This window comes from Ochotona princeps, chromosome X (genome assembly GCF_030435755.1).
Source record: "Ochotona princeps isolate mOchPri1 chromosome X, mOchPri1.hap1, whole genome shotgun sequence".
NCBI lineage: Eukaryota > Metazoa > Chordata > Mammalia > Lagomorpha > Ochotonidae > Ochotona > Ochotona princeps.
Window position 1 is genome coordinate 9,192,320 of NC_080865.1, and position 20,993 is coordinate 9,213,312.

General features: G+C 49.2%; 1 protein-coding gene across 1 annotated transcript; it reads right to left on the bottom strand.

Annotated features, from left to right (window-relative positions):
• Window positions 1–290: 290 nt before the first annotated feature.
• Window positions 291–20,451, bottom strand: TBC1D25 (TBC1 domain family member 25). Its single transcript, XM_004587893.2, has 6 exons — window positions 20,161–20,451; window positions 16,963–17,072; window positions 15,647–15,801; window positions 2,545–2,672; window positions 2,216–2,404; window positions 291–1,953 (listed from the first exon to the last, which is right to left on the bottom strand). Exons 1-6 carry the CDS (start codon window positions 20,281–20,283, stop codon window positions 583–585), a joined length of 2,076 nt encoding a protein of 691 aa, XP_004587950.2. The 5' UTR covers window positions 20,284–20,451; the 3' UTR covers window positions 291–582.
• Window positions 20,452–20,993: the final 542 nt, after the last annotated feature.

The window sequence follows — 20,993 nt, forward strand, 5'->3', positions numbered from 1 at the left end:
AGCCAGGAACCGCCTCTCCTCTCTGCTTCTGGGTCCTGTCCTGAAAACCTGCATTCTTAATGCCTGCCCTCCCAGCCCCCCACCCCAGGCAGGCAGATGAACCAAAAACCAAACGCAGGCAGCCTTTCAGCCTTTCCTCAAGCCCTCTGGCATCTGGGCTCACCTAAGATTCCCAGCCGCTCTCCCTACCCCTGCCCCTCTTGCCACTGGGGGGAGTCGGAGCTACCCTCCACCAAGGCAAGGATTTCAGCTTTGTCTGCTCAAGGACCATCCCTGCAGCTCCTGCCTAGTGAAGAATTCGGGGAGAGAAATACACAGACTACCATGACCTTCGTGTGTGCAAAGTGTAGTTAAAAATAAAACCGCGCATGGAAACAGAAAGAAGAGGCTGTAGCCTCTGGGGATTGCTGGGGAAATTGAGGGGGAGGCAATGCTGAAGCAGAGCCCAGTACACTCAGGCCCAACTCTCCAACAGGTCAAGGAGTGGCAGGCAGGGAGGTTGGGGGGTAGGGTGGGGAGGAGGGCCTCATGTGAAGGCCCTCCCGGCAAAGAAAGAACTGGCAGGGTTGATGGGCTGCCTGGTCAAGACGGGGCTGTAGCCTCAGCCCCCTCCTCCGAGTCCCACACCTCTGACTGCAGGTAATCAGCGAACAGTGCCTTGGCCCGACGCAGCACGCGCCCCAAGTGGTGTTTTCGCACGAGGCGGTCAAAGTGCATGGCCAGCTCGTTGTAATCCAGCCCATTGCGCATGATGTGGTCACGATGCTCCAGCAGGATGGCCAGGCAGAGGAAGAGCATGAAGGGGTTCCCTCGGCCAAATTCCTGGGGCGGGGGCAGGCCTGCTGGGGGTGGGGGTGGGGGAGGCAGGGGCTTCCTAGGGTCTTGTGGAGAGCCTGCCTCTGCCATGAAAGGGGATCCTATGGCCAAGTCGCTGGTGGGAGAGGCCTCCTGGGTGGAGGGTGGAGAGGAGGAAGATGGGGAATCGGGATGGGAAGAGGAGGAAAGCAGTGGGTCTGGGGAGTTCAGCAAGGGCTCGGAGAGGGACTTGGTGTTGAGAAGGGTGGCTGGGTGGGGCAGCTGGACACAAGGGTCCCTCCGGGGCCCCGTGTTATCCCTGAGTTGCTGTAGGCCATCCAGGCTAGCTTGCCGCAGGAGGCGGCCCCCACCACCAGGCCCTTGGCTACTTCTGTTGGCCAAGTGGTCAACAGCATCTTCAAAGGCTCCGCCTCCTGCACCGGCAGGCCTCAGCATGTGCCGCTGGCGCATAGGCCGCCCCCTGTGGCCACTGAAGCCAGTTTCTGCTGCTTGGCTAGGGGGTCCAATGAGCTCCACCTCATGTTCCGGGGGGTCAGGAGGCAAGGAGCTCCAGGTGACCTCAAGCATACGCAGGGCGTCATCGAAGGCGAACTCGCGCTTGAGCTCAAGCAGTAGCCAGCGGTAACAGAAGAACAGGTCGTCAGCACCGGCTTCTTGCAGGTACTGGTAAAAGTCAGGGTCAGCGTGTCGCAGCAGCAACTTGAGGTGGGCAAACTTGGTGGCCATGGCACGGCCATCAGGGTGGAAGTTGGCGGCCAGGCGCTTCATGATGCCACAGAAGCAGACAAAAGCATGTCCCTCGTGGTCCATGACGGCGAGAATGGGTGAGGCGAGGTCACTCATGCCCTGGCAGTAGGACACCTGTGGGTGGGTAACAGCGTAAGTGGTGAGTAGGTCATGCAGGGCCCGCAGGTGCGGCCCGTCTTCAGGCCCTGCGTAATAGGGGTGGGCACGGTCAGTGCGCAGCACGTCTTTGAGGACTGTGCTACGGATGAACTCCAGGTCCTCTGGGCTTGCTCGCTGTGCCCACTCGCTCTTGAGCTGCTCATACTCTCGGCTCTTGCGTTTCATGTAGTCCATCCGCTCGCGGCCTGTCAGCCCGTCAGGGTATACATTCAGCAGGTACCTCCATACCACCTGGCCAGGTAGGAGAGGGATGAGGCCAAAGATCAATCAGTCATCATCCACCTACAACTCCTTTCTCCCCTGCCCAGGGTCACGTGAGACCTCTGTCCACAAACCCCCTACACACACACACACCACACCTCCCACCCCACCCACCCCCGCTGCTGCCCTGGAGTATCTCCATCTCAGCCACCAGTTTGTGGGCTACAGGTGTCTGGAGTGCTGCCGATGAGTGCAAGACTGAAGGAGCTAGTAAATGATGGAGCAGGCTCACCTTCCGCAGAGAGGGCTCCACCCCGCCATGGTAGATGCGTAACCGCAGCTCCTCAGGGCGGGAGAGCTGGCCTTCATGGTTGAGGTATGTGTGGAACTCGGCATCACTCAGGGGAGGCTTGAAGGGCTTGGCATCTTCCCCATACGACCAGCTCAGCACCTGCTGGACCTTGGACAAGGTACGGCCTACCTGTGGAGGAAGGAGGGTGGCCCACGTGGATCAGCTGGGTAGGTGAGGGGCACAGGCCGAGTGGGAGGCTCAGAATCAGGGGATGCCAGCTAGGCCCCACCCTCCAACCATGGTGGGGCCCCTGGGGTCACTGCCAGCACCTGAGAGAGGATGGACTGTGTGAAGGGCAGTGCAGCTGTCGTCAGCGATGACCGCTTCTCAGCCAGCAGCACATCGGAGCCAATGACATCCTTGGGGCTGATTATGTCCCAGTCTTCCAGCAATGGACCTGGGTAAAGCAGGGAAGCACCATGAGGGCAGGGCCAAGACCCTGACCTCAAGACCTGATTCTTCTTCTACAGATGCCAGGCCACTGCAGGGCAATGCAAAACTCCCATCCCCTCTTCTCATGTCCTCCAAAACATGTAACCAAATCACACTATGAGCAATTCTTTGGCGGTCGATGTTTTGCAGACAAAATGGCTGGATATAGCCTCCAATATTTTAATAATATAAAATAATGCTTAGGGGTAGGTGTCTGGCACAGCAAATAGCATGCCACTTTGAGCTGGTGCCGTGGCTTGGTGGGGGAAAGCTGTGTGACTCCAACATCCCATATGGCTATTAGGTCAATTCCTGCTGGTCTACTTCTGTTCCAACTCCTTGCTAATTAGCCTGGGAAAGCAATAGAAGATGGCCCAGGTGCTTGGGACCCTCACTCATGTCACAAATCTGGAAGAAGGTCCTGGCTTTAGTCTGCCCAGCCCTGGCTGTTGCTGCTATTTAGGGAGTGAACCAGCAGAAAGAAGATGTGTGTGTCTCCTCTGTGCAACTCTGCCTTTCAAATCAATCAATAAATCTTTAAAAAAATAAAAAAGGAGATGCCAATTAGGACACCTGCGTCCCATACTGGAAAGCCTGGTTTGAGTTCTGGTTTGATTCCATTTCTGATTCAGATTCGTGTTAATTTGTACCTTGGGAATCACAATGTGATGGCTCAAGCACTGGAGTCTGACAACCACATGAGTGATCTAGATGTAAGTAATTCAAGGATCTGGCTTCAGCCTGGCCCAGCCCTGCTGCTGGAGGCATCTGGGGAGTGAAGTAGCAGATAAAAGGTTTCTGTCTTTCAAATAAAAAAAAAATAATAAAATTTTAAAAGGAATGCTTTGGTGAGCACTTACTACGTGCCAGCCACTGAGATATTGGATTACCATTAAGTAGTAGTAATAACACCAGGGGCTGGTAAGGTGACTCAACAGGCTAATCGTCCACCTGCAAATGCCAGCATCCCCTCTGAGTGCCTGATTGAGTCCCACATTTCTGACGCAGCTCCTTGCTTATGGCCTGGGAAAGCAGCAGAGGATGATCCAAGGCTTTGGGACCCTGCATCCACATGGGAGACCCGGAGGAAGCTCCTGGCTCTTGGCTTCAGATCAGTTCAGCTCTGGCTGTTGTGGCCATTTCGGAAGTGAACCAGCAGATGGGAGACCTTTCTCTGTCTTTCCTTCTCGAGCTGCAAAAATCTGCCTTTCAAATAGAAGTAAATAAATCTTTAAAAAAAAAAAGAGGAGAAAGAAAGAGAAAGGAAGGAAGGAAGGAAGGAAGAAAGGAAAGAAGAAGAATACCAGCTAACACCTGCATGATGCTAAGTGCCAGGCGATGTTCTGAGCCCTTTGCACACAATTTTTTTACATATTTTATTTATTTTTATTTTTAAAGATCTATTTATTTTTATTACAAAGTCAGATATATAGATAGGAGGAGAGACAAAGAGGAAGATCTTCCATTCAATGATTCACTCCCCAAGTGAGCACAATAGCCAGAGCTGCGCCAATCCAAAGCCAGGAGTCAGGAGCTCTTCTGGGTCTCCCACATGGGTACAGGATCCCAAGGCTTTTGGCTGACCTTGACTGCTTTCTCAGGCCACAAGCAGGGAGCTGAATGGGAAGCGCGGCTGCTGGGATTAGAACCGGTGCCTTTAAGGCAAGGGACTTTAGCTGCTAGGCTACCACACCAGGTCCTATTTATTTGTTTTTATTGGAAAGACAGTTGTACAGAAAGAAGAGACAGAGAGGAAGATCTCTGTCCACTGATTCATTCCCCAAGTGACCACATCAGCCAGAGCTGCGCCGATCTAAAGCCAGGAGCCAGGAACCTCCTCTGGGTCTCCCACGTGGGTGTAGGCTCCCAAGCCTTTGGGCCGTCCCTGACTGCTTTCCCAGGCCACAGGCAGGGAGCTGGACGGGAAGTGGGGCTGCCGGGATTAGAACCAGTGGTCATATGGGATCTCCGCTCGTGCAAGGTGAAGACTTTAGCCGCTAAGTTACCATGCCAGGCCCAGTATTCACAATTCTATCATTTAATGCTACTATTACAATCACTCCTCCCTCTTCCCCCCTTTTTATTTGAAAGGCAGATTTATAGAGAGAAGGAGTGACAGAGAAATAGCTTCCATCCTCTGATTCACTCTCCAAATGGCTGCAACAGTTGGAATTGAGCCAATTTGATGCCAGGAGCCAAGAGCCTGCTCCATGTTTCCAATGTAGGTGTAAGGTCCCAAGGAATTGGGCCATCCTCTGCTGCTTTCTCACTCCATAGCAGAGAGCTGGATGAGAAGTAAAGCAGCTGGGACATGAACTGGTGCCCGTATAGGACCCTAGTGGTTGCAAGGTGAGGATTTAACCACTAGGCCATTGTGCTGGGCCCAATTACTCCTTTTATTATGACAACATAGGCACAGTCAGGATAAGATACTCGCTGCAGTCTCCACAGTGAATGAACTGATATTTCAGGGTGGGCACAGTGGTGCGGTGACTTAAGCTGACAGTTGGGATGGTCATATTCCACATTGGAGTCCTGGTTGGAGTTTTTGGCTCCTTTGCTTCTAATCTAGTTCCCTGCTAATGTGCCTGGGAAGGCAGCAGATGATGCCCCAATACTTGGACCCTTGCCACCTACATGGGAGATCTGTGTGCAGTTCCTGGACCCTGGCTTTGGCCTGACCCAACCCTGTATGTTTGTTGGCATTTGGGAAGTGATCCAGTAGTGGGAGAGCGTGTTTCTCTGTGTGCCTCTCCCTCCCTCTCTCTGTCACCCCTTCTTGCTCACATGGAGTGGACGGGTAAGCAAAATTTTGGCAATGTTTGGTTTGCCACAGAAGTTCCCTGGATGTCTCATGGAGCCCTGTAAACCTGAACGGCCCAAGGGTGAAGCCTGAAACCTAAGAGATGTCCATCCGTGCCCCTGTCATGCCCCCATTCCCCGGGGCAAGCTGCTGCTTTGCCCTGTGGCTCCCGTGTGTAAAAATGACTTCGAGTCTACCTCTTGTTTCATCTACAGCTCTTCTTTCATCTGCAGCTGCCTCCTACCAGGCCTCTGCTCCCTCCCGGCTCCTCTCCACTCTCCAACAGATGCCTGAGTTTCTAAAATATTTAACAGGTGACACAAAGAAGTTCATATGAGTTGCAGAGCAACTTAATGGCTGGTATTGTGGTGCAGCACATTAAACTACACAGCCTGCAGCACTGGCAACTCATGTGGGTGCTGGTTCGAGTTCCAGGTGCTCCATTTCCAGTCTAGCTCCCTGCTCATGTGTCTGGGAAGGCAGTGGATGATGGCCCACGTCACTGGGGTTATGCCATCCACGTGAGAGACCTGGATGAAGGTCCAGGCTTTAGCCTGGCTAAGACCTGGCCATTGTAGCCACTTGGGGAGTGAACCAACAGATGGAAAACATTCCCCCTCTCTCTTTCTTTTTCTCTCTCTCTGTGTATTTGAAATAAATAGATAAATATTTACAAAAAAAGAACAGGGAAATTTAAAAAAAAGAGAGACAGAACTAAGGTTTGATCATTTGAATGAAGAGATGAAGAGACCTGAGGCCTGGCCCAGGAGATCAGGAAATGCAAGGAGAGGACAGGGATCAGGTGAAAATGTCCAGATTAAACAGGAAACAGGTAGGAAGAAGGACTTTTCTGAGATGAAACAGCTCATCAGGTGGGACTAGTGAATAAACAACTCTTTCATGAGGCCTCTCCTACCCCTACTCATATGCTGGTCAAATGCCCAAATTCTGTGAACGAGGGAAAATTCTTGTCAGTTTCCAAAGCCAAAGAATGGGCTGCTGACAACAGAAAGCAGACTGGCAATGCCCCTGTGTTCCACAGCTCTGGATGTGAGAAGACAGATGGCTTGTGGTACCCTTGCAGCACTAAGGAAAAAAGGACCCCCATCCAAAGCCCTACACCCAGGCAAGAGTGCCAATCCACCTGACCAAAGACAGCCATCAGGATACATTCAAGTCATGTGCCCTAGGAGGGGAGAGCAGTGAAGTTCTCTAAGCAAATCAATCCCAAGTGGGTATGACGGCTCCAGATCAGCAAAGGCAAAGGAGAGGATAAATGACTACCCATCATGCTTGCACAATTAAGCTTTGGGACCCTGTACTCTTGTGGGAGACCAGGAAGAGGCTCCGGGCTCCTGAGTTCCGATCTGTTCAGCTCCGGCCATTGTGGCTACTTGGGGAGTGAGCTACCAGACTGAAGATCTTTGTCTCTCCTCCTTTCTGTAAATATGACTTTCCAATAAAGATAAATAAATCTTGTTTTGTAATTATTTTATTTTTATAATCTTTACATAGTTGATTAGGGCAGAAAGAGTCAAGGGCTACAGGAAAGTAGGTAAGACCATTGATTCCACATTTTTTTTTCCTGTATCTGGGGTAAGGGGGTTAGGATTTTTATCCTCATCGGAGGAAGATCTTCCTCTCTGTCTCTCCTCCTCTCTGTATATCTGACTGGAGGAGAGACAGAGAGGAAGATCTTTCGTCCAATGAGTCACTCCCCAAGGAGCCACAACGGTCGGTGCTGCGCCGATCCTAAGCCGGGTACCTGGAACCTCTCCCTGGTCTCCCACGCGGGTGCAGGGTCCCAAGGCTTTGGGCTGTCCTCAACTGCTTTCCCAGGCCACAGGCAGGGAGATGGATGGGAAGTGGAGCTGCCGGGATTAGAACAGGTGCCCATATGAGATCCCGGCGCGTTCAAGGCGAGGACTTTAGCCGCAGAGCCAAAAATAAATTTTGGATAAATCCTGGATCTTGGCCTTGACATTCTCGATGGTGTCACTGGGCTCGACCTCCGGGCCCAAAAATAAATTTTTAAAAACAGAAGATATTGCCTAGTGATGACCTCAAGACTATCATGCTGTAGTACAATACGCCACACGAGGGTATGCAGGATGCTGATGTGAACACACCTACTGCACTGCTGGTGAGATAAATGTAGAACATCCACAATGATGTGCAGTACAGAACAGTTGGTAATCATAAGGGAAACAACTACATTGCTGGTTTATGTACTTACTGTACCACATTCTAATATTATTTCAGAGTGTACTGCTTCCACTGTAAGAAGCTTAGGAGAGGGCATCATGGCACAGCATGTGAAGTTGCCACTTGGGATGCCTACGTTCCATATCAGAATGCCTAGCGATGAGGCCCATCTCTGCCTCTACTTCCCATCTAGCTTCCTGCTAATGTGCACTCTGGGAGGCAGCAGAGGATAGCTTAAGCACCCACATGGCAGACATAGAGTTCCTTGTTCTTGACTTTGGCCTGGACCAGCCTCAATTGTTGTGAGGAATTTGGAGAGTGAAGCAGTGAATGGATGATCTCTCTTAAAATTATGCTTTCAACAAATAAAAGTGATTACATAAACATGTTTTGCATAAAAAATATTTTTAGATTGGAAAGGCAAGATATACAGAGCAGAGAGGAGATACAGAAAGTTCGTTCTTCTGATCCAAAGCCAGGAGCTTCTCCAGGTCTCCCATGCAGGTGCAGGGTCCCAAGGCTTTGGGCCGTCCTCCACTGCTTTCTCAGGCCACAAGCAGGGGGCTGGATGGGAAGTGGAACAGCCGGGACTTGAACCAGCACCCATATGGGATCCTGGGATGCAAGGCAAGTATTTAGCCACTAGGCTGTTGTTCTGGGCCCAAACAAACATGTTTTTAAAAGCTAAAAATTTTGGGGCTAGCCATAATTTAGTACCTGACAGTACTAAAACCTCTGTCTGTGGTGCTGGCATCCCATATGAGTGCTGGTTCAGATCCCAGCTGCCCTACTTCTGATCTAGCTCCCTGACTGGGAAAGCAGCAAAAGGCAGCTTGGGCCCCTGCACCCGCACATGGGAAACCTGGAAGAAGCTCCTGGATCCTGCCTTTTCAGACTGGTCTAGCTCTGGCCATTGGGCCACTTGGGGAGTAAACCAGGGAATGGAAGATCTCTCTGTGTCTCTCTATCTCTCTCCTTTTCTCTGTAAATCTCTTTTAAATTAAAATAAATCTTTAAAAAATTAAAAACCTTACTGTAAAACAGTAAGTCTTATTATTCTGGCAGGAGCCTTACATACCTTTGATTTACTGGATCTCTTGATTGTATCAATTTCCCTTATGCTTAACTAAATCTTGTGGTGTTTTGTGCATCAAGGCCCTAGGAGAATTAGCTGAACTACACACACACACACACACACACACACACACACACACACACACACGGCCTCACAGTATAGGAGGCTATCCCATCTGGGTTCACGTAGTAAGAACATCTCATCTATGATGTTCATGCAATGGGAAATCAACAAACAACAAATGTCTCAGATTGGAGCCCCATCATTAAGCAACATGGTCCTGCAGAGTAAAATGTAAGATGATAGAGAGAATGTAATTGGCAAATTAGTTTGAGTTACCTTAGGATTCCTAGAATATAAGTGACTCAAAAAATGTTAGCGAGACAGGATAACGGTAACCTGGAATTTAAATGGGGGGTGGAGGGATTGGGGAATGGAAGTGGTCTAAACACAACGCAAATGTTGGGAGTTAGAGAGCAGGGAGTTAGAATTAGAAGTGCTCCAAATTTGTAGGTCTAGAGCTGTAGAGGGTGGGAGAGACTGGAGAAGTGGTCTGGCGATTTCACCGTCAAGTCTGTAAGAAGCACAAATACAGCAATGCAGCTTTGATGAAAGCATACTTCAGACAAGGTGCCAAGGGATGGCTGCGAAAGGAAGAAACCTAAAGGTGCAATCGGCAAACGCAAAGGAGACAGCAACAATGGCAACATGAATGGCAGAAAGAGCGCGACTCTAGGCTGAAAGCACACCACCAGAAAAGATAGAAGTTGCCTAGACGAAAGTAAGATAAACCAAGACTCAGAAAAATAGGCAAGACTATCTGCAAGCATATTATCCAGTGGTAAAACCTGACCTCAGCTGACCCAAGACTATATATATATATATAGTCTTTATGTAACCCGCATGGTGTGAATATGCACACATTTCCCGAAAAACATCCAAGTGTTTCCTTATGGGCTGCTGGCCCAGACCCTGCTGGTGGTATTGCATAACACTTGAGCTATGTATGACATTTCCTTATCACATAGTCATCAAACTTGCCAGACCCTAAATTAATACAGAAATTTAGGGCAATGCCAGCCAGTAATCTCAGAGGGTTTCCCCTAGAACTAGGTGAAATTATTTTAAGGTTCGTGTGAAGAATTCATATTTAAGAATAGCTAAGGAAAGAAAAAACAGTGGGAGGGTGGCAGAGGTTTGTCTTATGAAAACAGACCAGAAAACCAATAGCATAAAAATAACGGTGTCGGGCCCGGCGCGATGGCCTCACAGCTAAAGTCCTTGCCTTGAGTGCGCCAGGATCCCATATGGGCACCGGTTCTAATCCCAGCGGCCCCACTTCCCATCCAGCTCCCTGCTTGTGACCTGGGAAAGCAGTCGAGGATGGCCCAAAGCCTTGGGACCCTGCACCCACAGGGGAAACCTGGAGGAAGTTCCTGGATCCTGGCTTCGGATCAGCTCAGCACTGGCCGTTGTGCTCACTTGGGGAGTGAGTCATCGGACGGAAGATCTTCCTCTCTGTCTCTCCTCTTCTCTGTATATCTGACTTTGCAATAAAGATAAATAAATCTTCTTAAAAAAAATAACGCACTATCAGCCCAGCAGCAAGCATAGCTAGTTGGGTGAAATGCAATAGAGACTAAAAATCAATGTGCATGACCATGAAGACCCAATATAAGGCAAAAGTGATACTGCAAATCTGCATAGAAGATGTGACTATTTAATAAAGCATGCCTATGCCTATTCCTTGCACGGTGTTCTGTATGCTTTCCTCTAGTGGTATTATGGTGCTTGGGTGTAGGTCCCTAAAATGCCTTTTTAAAATAAAGATTTATTTTTTTTATTGGAAAGTCAGATTTACAGAGAGAAGGAGAGACAGAGAAAGATCTTCCATCTGCTGGTTCACACCTTAAGTGGCCACAGTGGCTGGAGCTGAGCCGATCTGAAGCCAGGAGCCAGGAGCCTCTTTCCAGTCTCCCAAGGACTTCAGCTGCTAGGCTACTGTGCTGGGCCTTGAAATGCCTTTTTAAAAAATATTTATTTATTTGAAAGGTAGAGTGACAGAGAGATAGGGAAAGGGAGAGGGAGAAGAATCTCTAATCTGATGGTTCCTTTTCCAAATGCTTACAATAATTGGTGTTGGGCCAGAACTAAGCAAGGATCCTGGAACTCTGCATGGGTCTTCCATGTAGGTGGCAGGGGTCAAAGTATTTGGGTCGTCATCCTCTGTGTTCCCAGGCACGTTAGCAGGAAGCCAGACTGGAAGCAGAATAGCTGTGATTTGAATCTGATTTGCTCTGATATGGGATCCTGATGTTACAGCGGGTGGCTTCAATCATTGTGCCACAGCGCTGGCCCCTGGAGTACCTTGTTCGAGTCTGGACTCTTCTGCTCCCCATCCAATTCCCTGCTAAGGTTCATTCTGGAGGGAGCATGTGACGACTCAGGTACTTGGATCCCTGTCACTCATATGGGAGACCTACGTGGTATTCTGGGTTCCTGGTTTCACATTCTGGCTGATGTGGGCATTCAGGGTGTTCATCTGTGGATGAAAGGGCTATCTGTCTTTGTTTCACAGCATTCCACATGAACAAAAACACACAAATAAAGCCGCCTTCTAAAAATGGGAAAAGGAGTGCCAGTGACAGTAAAGGATTCGCTGTCCTCCCAGTGGCAGAGGTGCCAGAAATGGCCTACTTCCCAGAGAAGGGACCAGTCCACCCAAGTGGCTCACCACATGCCTACTGCTGTCAGGGTCATGAAAATGATCAGAAGCATGCCACAAATAACATTTATAGTTGCATATACACGATGTTAGCTTAGTAACAGCTGATGCACCACATCTACTATACATACTTGTGTGGCTCCATATGTGGATTACTATGTGAGTGTGTAAATACGTAGAAGTCCATCAGTGTACATACTGAGCTACTTTTGAGATCAGGCCACATTGTGTCCCAGAGATTTCCACATTATTTGAAATTTTATTATTGTTATTATTTTAATAAAGCAGAATGTATTTAGTGGGTGATTAAAAAGTATCTTCTTTGGCAGGCGAAATACCTCAACAGGCTAATCTTCCACCTTCAAGTGCCAGCATCCCATTTGGGTGCTGCTTTGTGTCCTAGCTGCTTCACTTCTGATCCAGCTCTCTGCTTACGGCCTGGGAAAACAGCAAAGGATGCTCGAAAGCCCTGGGATCTCACACCTGTGTGGGAGACTCGTAAGAAGCTCCTGGTTCCTGGCTTCAGACTGGCTCAGTTCTGGCTGTTGCAGCCATTTGATGAGTGAATCAGCAGATGGAAGATCTATCTCTCTGTCCTTCACTCTGTATAACTCTGCATTTCAAATAAAACTAAATATTTAAAAAAAAAAAACACAGTTGCTAGAAATGAAAATAAAAAAGAAATGCAACTCCAAGGAAATAATCAGGATTTTAATGGGATGATGAGCTAATTCTATTAAAGGTAAGAAAGTATACAAGCAAATTCAATAAAAATTTTAAAATGTAGAACAATAAATCACAAGAACTAGCATTAGGATGCAGTTAGTTAAGCTTCCACCTGCACACCAGCCTCCCATATGCACCAGCTCGAGGCCCAGATGTTCTGCCTTGGGTCCAGCTTCCTGTTAAGGCACTTGGGAAGGTACAAGATGGTCCACTTGGGCCCCTGACACTGTTATGGCAGATGCAAAACAGAATTCTAGGCTTTGAGCCAGCTTAAACCTGGCTAAGCAGTCTTTACAAAGTGAACCAGTGGGCTGGAAATCTGTTTTTCTTTGTCTCTGCTTCTCCCCTTTCTCTGTCACCCTGCCTTTCTTCCTTTTTTTTCAGATTTATTTTATTTATTTATTTTTTATTGCAAAGTCAGATATACAGAGAGGAGGAGAGACAGAGAGGAAGATCTTTCGTCCAATGAGTCACTCCCCAAGTGAGCACAACGGCCAGTGCTGCGCCAATCTGAAGCCAGGAGCCAGGAACTTCCTCCAGGTCTCCCAAACCGGTACAGGGTCCCAAGGCTTTGGGCCATCCTCGACTGCTTTCCCAGGCCACAAGCAGGGAGCTGAATGGGAAGCGAGACCACGGGGATTAGAACTGGCGCCCATATGGGATCTTAGCACATGCAAGGCTAGGACTTCAGCCACTAGGCTACTGCACTGGGCCCACTTTTATTTTTTTTAAAAGGTTTATTTGTTCATTTGAAAGGCAGGGTAGGGCCCGGCACAGTGGCCTCGCAGCTAAAGTCCTTGCCTTGAGTGCGCCAGGATCCCAGATGGACGCTGGTTCTAATCCCAGCAGCACCACTTCTCATCCAGCTCCCTGTTTATGCCCTGGAAAAGCAGTTCAGGATGACCCTGCACTGGTATGGGAGACCCAGAAGAGCCTCCAGGCTCCTGACTTCAAATCAGTGCAGTTCTGGCCGTTGCAGCTGCTTTGGGAATGAATTAGTGGACGGAAGATCTTTCTGTCTCTGCTTCTTTTTGTATATCTGTCTTTCCAATAAAAATAAAATAAATCTTTTAAACATTCCAAAGCTACGATGATTAAAACAACATGGAGTTGGCTTAGGAGTTAATAACGTTTTTTAATGTTTATTTCCATCTACTTGGGAGAGTGAAAAAGAGGCAGGTTAAAAAAAAAAGAAACAAAAAGAAACAAAAGCAACAACAACAAAACACACACAAAAAGAGGCAGACTGATTTTTCTGTCTGCTGGTTTACTCCCCAAATGCTCCCAAAAACAGACGCCAGCCACTCCATCTGATCTCCCATGTTGGTGGCAGAAACCCAAGCTCTTGGGTAGCCTCCACTGCCTTGGATACAGAAGCAGAGGCTGGATCAGAAACACCAAGTGGCAGGCACCTGAACTGACACTCTAATATGAGATGCTGCGTTACAACATATGTCCCGTAGTTGGAATTTTCTTCACATCAGCCAGGCAGATGTTTCTTTTTTTTTTTTTCAAAGATTTTATTCATTTTATTACAGCCAGATATACACAGAGAAGAGAGACAGAGAGGAAGATCTTCCGTCTGATGATTCACTCCCCAAGGGAGCTGCAACGGGCCGGTGCTGCGCCGATCCGAAGCCGGGAACCAGGAACCTCTTCCGGGTCTCCCACGCGGGTGCAGGGTCCCAATGCATTGGGCCGTCCTCAACTGCTTTCCCAGGCCACAAGCAGGGAGCTGGATGGGAAGTGGAGCTGCCGGGATTAGAACTGGTGCCCATATGGGATCCCGGGGCTTTCAAGGCGAGGACTTTAGCCGCTAGGCCACAGTGCCGGGCCCAGGCAGATGTTTCTTAAAAACAAAACATTTACGGGCCCAGCGTGGTGGCCTAATGGCTAAAGTCCTTGTGTTGAATACACTGGGATCCCATATGGGCGCCAGTTCTAATCGTGGTGTCCTCACTTCCCGTCCAGCTCCCTGCCTGTGGCCTGGGAAAGCAGTTGAGGATGGCCCAAAGCCTTGGGACCCTGCAGCCGCGTGGGAGACCTGGAGGAAGTTCCTGGCTCCTGGCTTCAGACTGGTGCAGCACTGGCCATTGCGCTCACTTGGGGAGTGAGTCATCGGACGGAAGATCTTCCTCTCTGTCTCTCCTCTTCTCTGTATATCTGCCTTTGCAATAAAAATAAAATAAATCTTAGAAAAATAGAAAAGAAAAAGAGAGTGAGAGAAAATCTTCAATTCTCTGATTCACTTTTTTTTTTAACATTTATTTTTATTGGACAGTCAAATATACAGAGCGGAGGAGAGACAGAGAGGAAGATCCTCTGTCTGATGGTTCACTCCCCAAGTGACTGCAATGACCAGAGCTGAGCCAATCCAAAGCCAGGAGCCCAGAGCTTCTTCCTTATTTCCCACGCATGTACAGGGTCCCGAGGCTTTGTGCCATCCTCAACTGCTTTCCCAGGCCACAGGCAGGGAGCTGGATGGGAAGCAGGGACACCAGGATTAGAACTGGCACCCATATGGGATCCCGACATGTTCAAGGCGAGGACTTTAGCCTCTAGGCTACCGCACTGGGTCCTTGGTTCACTTCTTAGTTAGCTACAACAGCCAGGGCTGGGCCAAGCTGAAACCAGGAGCCAGGAACTCCATCCTGGTGTCCCATATGGATGGCAAGAACCCAAGGACCTTAAGCATCACCTGTTGCTTTGCAGGCACATTAGTTCTAGAGAAAATTCTGGGCTTTGTACATTACCTAAGCTCAGATATTCTGTTACAGTAACACAAAAACGCCCAAGACACACACCCAGGAACATGAATACCTGTATAATAGTATTCTCTAACGTATGCAGCACAATCAAATCTTTGCGACCACGTCTTAATGTCTCTGTATGCTTACAGAAACCAGTATGTGGGCAGCAGTAGGAAAATACAGATGAGAAAAAGTGGCTGAGAGATCAAGGGAAAAAAATGAATGAGCAAGAGCACAAATGAATATGGGGGCAGGGTGAGTGAAGGAATAAAAACAGCTGTGTTTTGATAAGCATTGTGTTAAATAACAATATCACTAAATCAAAAATCCTATAGCTACACTGCTAAATTGCATTACATGAAGATAACATCTGCCACTAGCCTATATGCTTTAAATGTACAACACGAGAATTAGTATAAGAGCTAACTCTTTCTGAGCAGCCAGTGTGCAGCCAGACACTGTTCTGGGCATTTGAAAATGAATTTCATTCTCCCAGTGACCCTAAAACACCATTAGCTATATTTTATAGGTAAGGAAACAGATTCAGTTGCCGTGCCCGGCTCTATGCCCAGTATACCTTGCTACCCATCCACTGTATAAAGAAGTCGATTGCAAGCATGGAGTCAGAATTCTGTCCCAGGCATTGGGTACTCACTGTCCTCTGAAGGTCGAATGTCTACCCGCAGCTGTAGGTAAGGTTTGGAGGCAGTGGCGAAGGCTGTGCTGAGGTCCCAATCCGACAGGAGGGAGAGGTAAGCTTCTTGGCCTAGCCGGTCCCGACCCAGGTAGCTGATGCCAAAGTTCTTCTTCCTGGACAGAGGATATATGAATGGAACTCTCAGGAGCCCCAGCAGGCTGAAGGCCTCAGAATCAGTTTCCAGAACAAAGGAGGAGGTCATACTGTTCAGAGCCACCTTGCTGCCCAAACACAGAAGCAGATACACATTTGATGATGTCTGCAGGGGACCCTGGGAATTGCAAAGAGGCTGTTCCCTTCTGGTACCTGAAGGGGAAGAAGTGGGAAGCTGGGGCCTTCTTACTTCATACAAAATAAAGCTACAAGTTATGCTACTCCTGAAAAAGGCAGCTTTATGCTCCTAGGAAGAGCCTAAGGTAGTCCCTTCCATCACCACCAGGTAAAGAGCAGGCTGCATCCGTGCAGGGAACACCCCTGCTGTTATCTGGTTCAGCCTGCGAAAAGGCAAGACCCGCCCATGCCCTAACTGCAGCCCATGTGTAAGCTGGTTTTGCACTGGCACACTGAGTCCCTGCACGAACTTCATTGAACTGTGTTGGGCTGTTTCTTCTTTCTAATAAAGAGCAGCCACCTTTATGGACTCCATTTCCCATAAAATCTTGTTTTCAAAAAGCCAGAAGGCTTATGCCTTTTATTTTACACAATAACAACAAAGAAAGGTAGGCAACAAAGTTAAATAACACTGAAGAATTTCTTTTCCAGACATTCTTGTGCGACTGTACAAAGAGACACATTGCGCAAGAATCACCGTAACCATGGAGGCATTCTAACTGCTTATCAATTCTGTCATGTTTCCATTTATTATCATGGGCATGTATTCCTCCCCAACAACCACTACAACAAAATAACCAACATACCTGTTCCTAAGATGCAAAACACTTCTCCCCACCCTCAGACTGGGCTGGCAAAGTTTGCAATGTTTTTTAGTGATCAGTGTTCATGAGGGTGATAGGGACCCAGGCTTTGGATAACTCTGCTGGTGAAGTTGTAAATTGGGAAAATATGCTTGAAGAACACTTGGGAAATAGGCATTTCATTCAGAAATGGCACTGGTAGGAACTTCTCCTAAAACTAGACGTTCTGCAATACACCGAGATCTGCCAATGTGTGCTGTTCATGGTGGGACTATTCATAAGAGCAAACCAAGCAAACAGAACACTACACAACAGTGAGCCAGCCATTCTTGGGGCCAGGCTCCAGTATCATCCACTCACCCGTTCAAGTCAAAGGCTCGAATGAGGATGTGCTGTAACACGTCCAGCGAGGTTATCTGTGGGTCTACGGCGAAAGAGCGAAACTCAGGAGCCAAAAAATTTTCATGTTTCTGCAGAGAGAATGTGGGGCTACATTCAGCAAACTGAAGAGTATGGGAGGTGCAGAGCGGCAGAAGGCGAGCTCAGGGAGGTGGCAAGGGCCACATCAAGGCGAGCTATCTGGGGCCATGGTGAAAGCTTCTGTCTACAGAGTGAGGGGCAGCCACAGGGGGCTTCTTAGTGACAAGGGTTGTGGCCTGACAAAGGATTTTTCAAAAAGGTCTATTTGGTTTTTTTTTTTTAAGATTTATTTATTTTTATTGGAAAGTCAGATATACAGAGAGGAGAACAGAGAGGAAGATCTTCCGTCCGATGATTCACTCCCCAAGTAAGCGCAACGGCCGATGCTATGCCGATCCAAAGCCAGGAGCCAGGAACTCCCTCCAGGTCCCCCATGCGGGTGCAGCGTCCCAAATCTTTGGGCCGTCCTCGACTGCTTTCCCAGGCCACAAGCAGGGAGCTCGATGGGAAGTGGAGCTGCTGGGACTAGAACCGGTGCCCATATGGGATCCTGGGGCATTCAAGGCGAGGACTTTAGCTGCTAGGCCACAGTGCCGGGGAAGATCTATTTGTTTTTATTTGAAAGTCAGAGTTGATAGAAAAGGATAGATACAAAGAAAGATCTATGCACTGCTTCACTCCCTAGATGGCTGTAATTGTCAGAGCTGGGTAGGCCAGGAACCAGGAGCTTCTCCCAGGTCTCCCACATAGGTGCAGGGTCCTAAGACTTTGGCCACTTCTGCTGCTTTCTTAGGTAACAAGCAGGGAGCTGCATGGGAAGCGGAGCAGCTGACACATGAACTGGCAGCCATATGGGATGGCAGAGCACAGGTGGAGGCTTAACCTGCTATATCTCCTGGATCCTTCTGACTGTTCCATATATTGTGTGGGCTGGGGAGGGGCGAGGGGAAAAAGGGACCAAGGAGGAAGCTCTTTTAATAGTCCAAGTGCCCAATCTTCCTCAGTATCCCTCCGACCATGCTGGTCCAAATCTCCACATTCAGTCTTGCCCCTTTGAAAATTGGTCCTCCTCTTTGGGCCTGGCACAATAGCCTAGCGACTAAAGTCCTCGCCTTGAATGCACTGGGATCCCATATGGGCGCAGGTTCTAATCCCAGCAGCCCTGCTTCCCATCCAGCTCCCTGCTTGTGGCCCAGGAAAGCAGTCAAAGATGGCCCAAAGCCTTGGGACCCTGCACCCGTATGGGAGACCCAGAAGAGGCTCCTGGCTTCGGATTGGCTCAGCTACAGCCATTGCAGCTGCTTGGGCAGTGAAGCATTGGATGGAAGATCTTCCTCTCTGTCTCTCCTCCTCTCTGTATATCTGACTTTCCAATAAAAATAAATAAATCTTTAAAAAAAAAGAAAAAAAAAATTGGTCCTCCAAGCTGCAACCAATTGAGTGCAGCTATAACAAGAGCGCATCTGTAACAACATTCCCCTGCTGTATGGGGGTCTGGCAGTGTTACGTAACAGCCAAAGTCACTGCCTGTGATGCCACCATCCCACATAGGCGTTCAAGTCCTGGCTTATCCACTTCTGTCTCAGCTTCCTGCTAATGACCTGGGGAAAAGCAGCAGAAAATAACCCAAGGGCTTAGGATCCTGTCACCCACATGGGAGAGCCAGGAGAAGCTTCTGACCTCAGCCTTGGCCATGACAGCCACCTGGGGAGTGGACCAGAGGATGAAAGAACTGTATCTCTTTGTCTCTGTCTGCAAATCCTTCAAATAAATAAATAAATCTTTTAAAAAAGTAATAAAAAAAATCAAAAACCTCTTCGATGACATCCCTAGGTCCCGAGCAGTTGGATCCACAGGGCCCTGACTGGTCGCCCTCCAGCTTTTTGTTTTTTTTTGTTTTAAGATTTATTTATTTTTATTGGAAAGTCAGATATACAGAGAGGAGAAACAGAGAGGAAGATCTTCCATCTGTTAACTCCCCAAACGGTTTCAACAGCTGGAGCTGAGCCGATCTGAAGCCAGGAGCCAATAACCTCCTCCAGGTGTGCCACATGGCTGCAGGGTCCCAAGGCTTTGGGCCACCCTCGACTGCTTTCCCAGGCCACAGACAGGGAACTGGATGGGAAGTGGATCAGCCATGACACGTACAGGCGCCCATATAGGATCCCAGCACGTGCAAGGTGAGGACTTTAGCCACTAGGCTACTGCACTGGGCCCTCCCTCCAGCTTTTAAACTCTATATTCACATAGTTTCAGGCGGTTGAAAGTTATCTCGAACACATCCTAACTCCGGGCCTTTGTTTGTGCTGATGCCCCTGTCTGGAACATTGACCTTTTCCCAGCTGCTGCGACAGCCACCACCCGAGTCTAAGCAAGGCCTGCTGCTCCCTGGAACTACCGCCAGCAGCTTTGTTCCTCAGAGTATACACCAAGGCTCTGCCACTTGCCCTCTTACCTCTCGCTTTCACCTCCCACCACGCTCTCACACTCTGCCCCAGCAACAAGCCGACCCACAGGAGCATGCCAAGCATAGCCCACCTCTCCTCTTAACCTCTGCCTCTGCTCTTCCCTCTGAAACGAATACTCTTCCTCAGCCGATATACACACGGCTGACTCCTTTGTGTTCTGACAATACCTACTTGGGGCAGGAGGGGAGGGTCTACCGCTACAAAAGGAACCTCCTAGATCACTATGGTATGCATTATTTCTCCATGGCACTAAGCAGTCTCCAAAGCATGCCACTGCTTTAGCAGTAAGTCCCTCCCCCCCAGCATGCCAGCTCACCGAGGGTGGGGATTTGCACAAAAGTGCACTCAACACAAACACACGTGTTGACTGATTTCAAGGGACAACAGCATACCCCTCCTTCCTCGGAGCCCGTACCTCAACTGCTGGAGGCCCCTCCCTCAACCTTACAGTCCCGCCCATCTACTCAGAAACCCCACCTCTCTCTTCCCTAGGCCCCCGGCATTCCATTTTATGCCCCCAGGTTCCAACATATTTCCGTAAGCACCACACCTTGAAGCTTTCCCTCCACCCACCACATTACTAGGTGCTGTGGCCTACAACAATCGCCATCTTCCCATCTCCTGAGATATCCAGAGCGGCTGGCGGACGGCCAGGCCACTCTAACCTCACCTTGACTCGGACCCGTACCACCTCTCGCTCCTCGTCCTCCGCTACCGTTGCTGTCTGGGCTCCCCCGCCAGGCGGGGGCGCTCCGGAGCCGACCAAGTCTGAGGACCCGGAGGTCGTCGCCATCCCGCGACCGTCCCTTAGTGTGACAGTTGGCCGTAGCCCCCCAGTTCTGCGCGAACCCTACAGTGCGGGTGCCCGCTGCCCCACCTTGCACCGGGACGCAGGCGCAGAGGGCGCCACACAATTCTTCCTACCACAGCCCCTCCCATCTGGCCCCGGAGGGAGGTCAGCTCTGCTCATGCGCCAAGTTTGCGGTTGCCAGGTGTCCCGCCCCCAAATCCGGGTATTTTGCTTCACTTCCATCACTGCGCAGGCGCAAAGTGAAGTTCCGCCCGCCCTCGTTCCACGGTTTCGTTGTTTTGGCAGTTTAGCTCCTGATTCACGTAGGTGAGTGTTGAACTGGACAAGCTGGCGAGCGAAATGGGCAGGAGCTGCTGCTGTTGATGTCAGCGTTCATGCCGCACCCCGCCCCCAGTTGCCTCGCTCCCCTGCTGAGAAATGATGTCATCTGTTTCAAATACCTGTGCGCTTTATTTCAAATGAACCTGATGAACATGAAAAAATGTTAGCCTTTTATAAGCATTATTTACACATTATGAAAATTCACATAATTGTAGAATTATGATTCTTGCAATTTGTGCATTTTTCTCCAAAGATTTATTTATTTTCATTGGAAAGGCAGATTTACAGACAGAAGGAGAGACAGAGAGGAAGATCTTCCATCTGTGGTTTCACTCCCCAAGTGACCACAACGGCCAGTGCTGCACCGATCA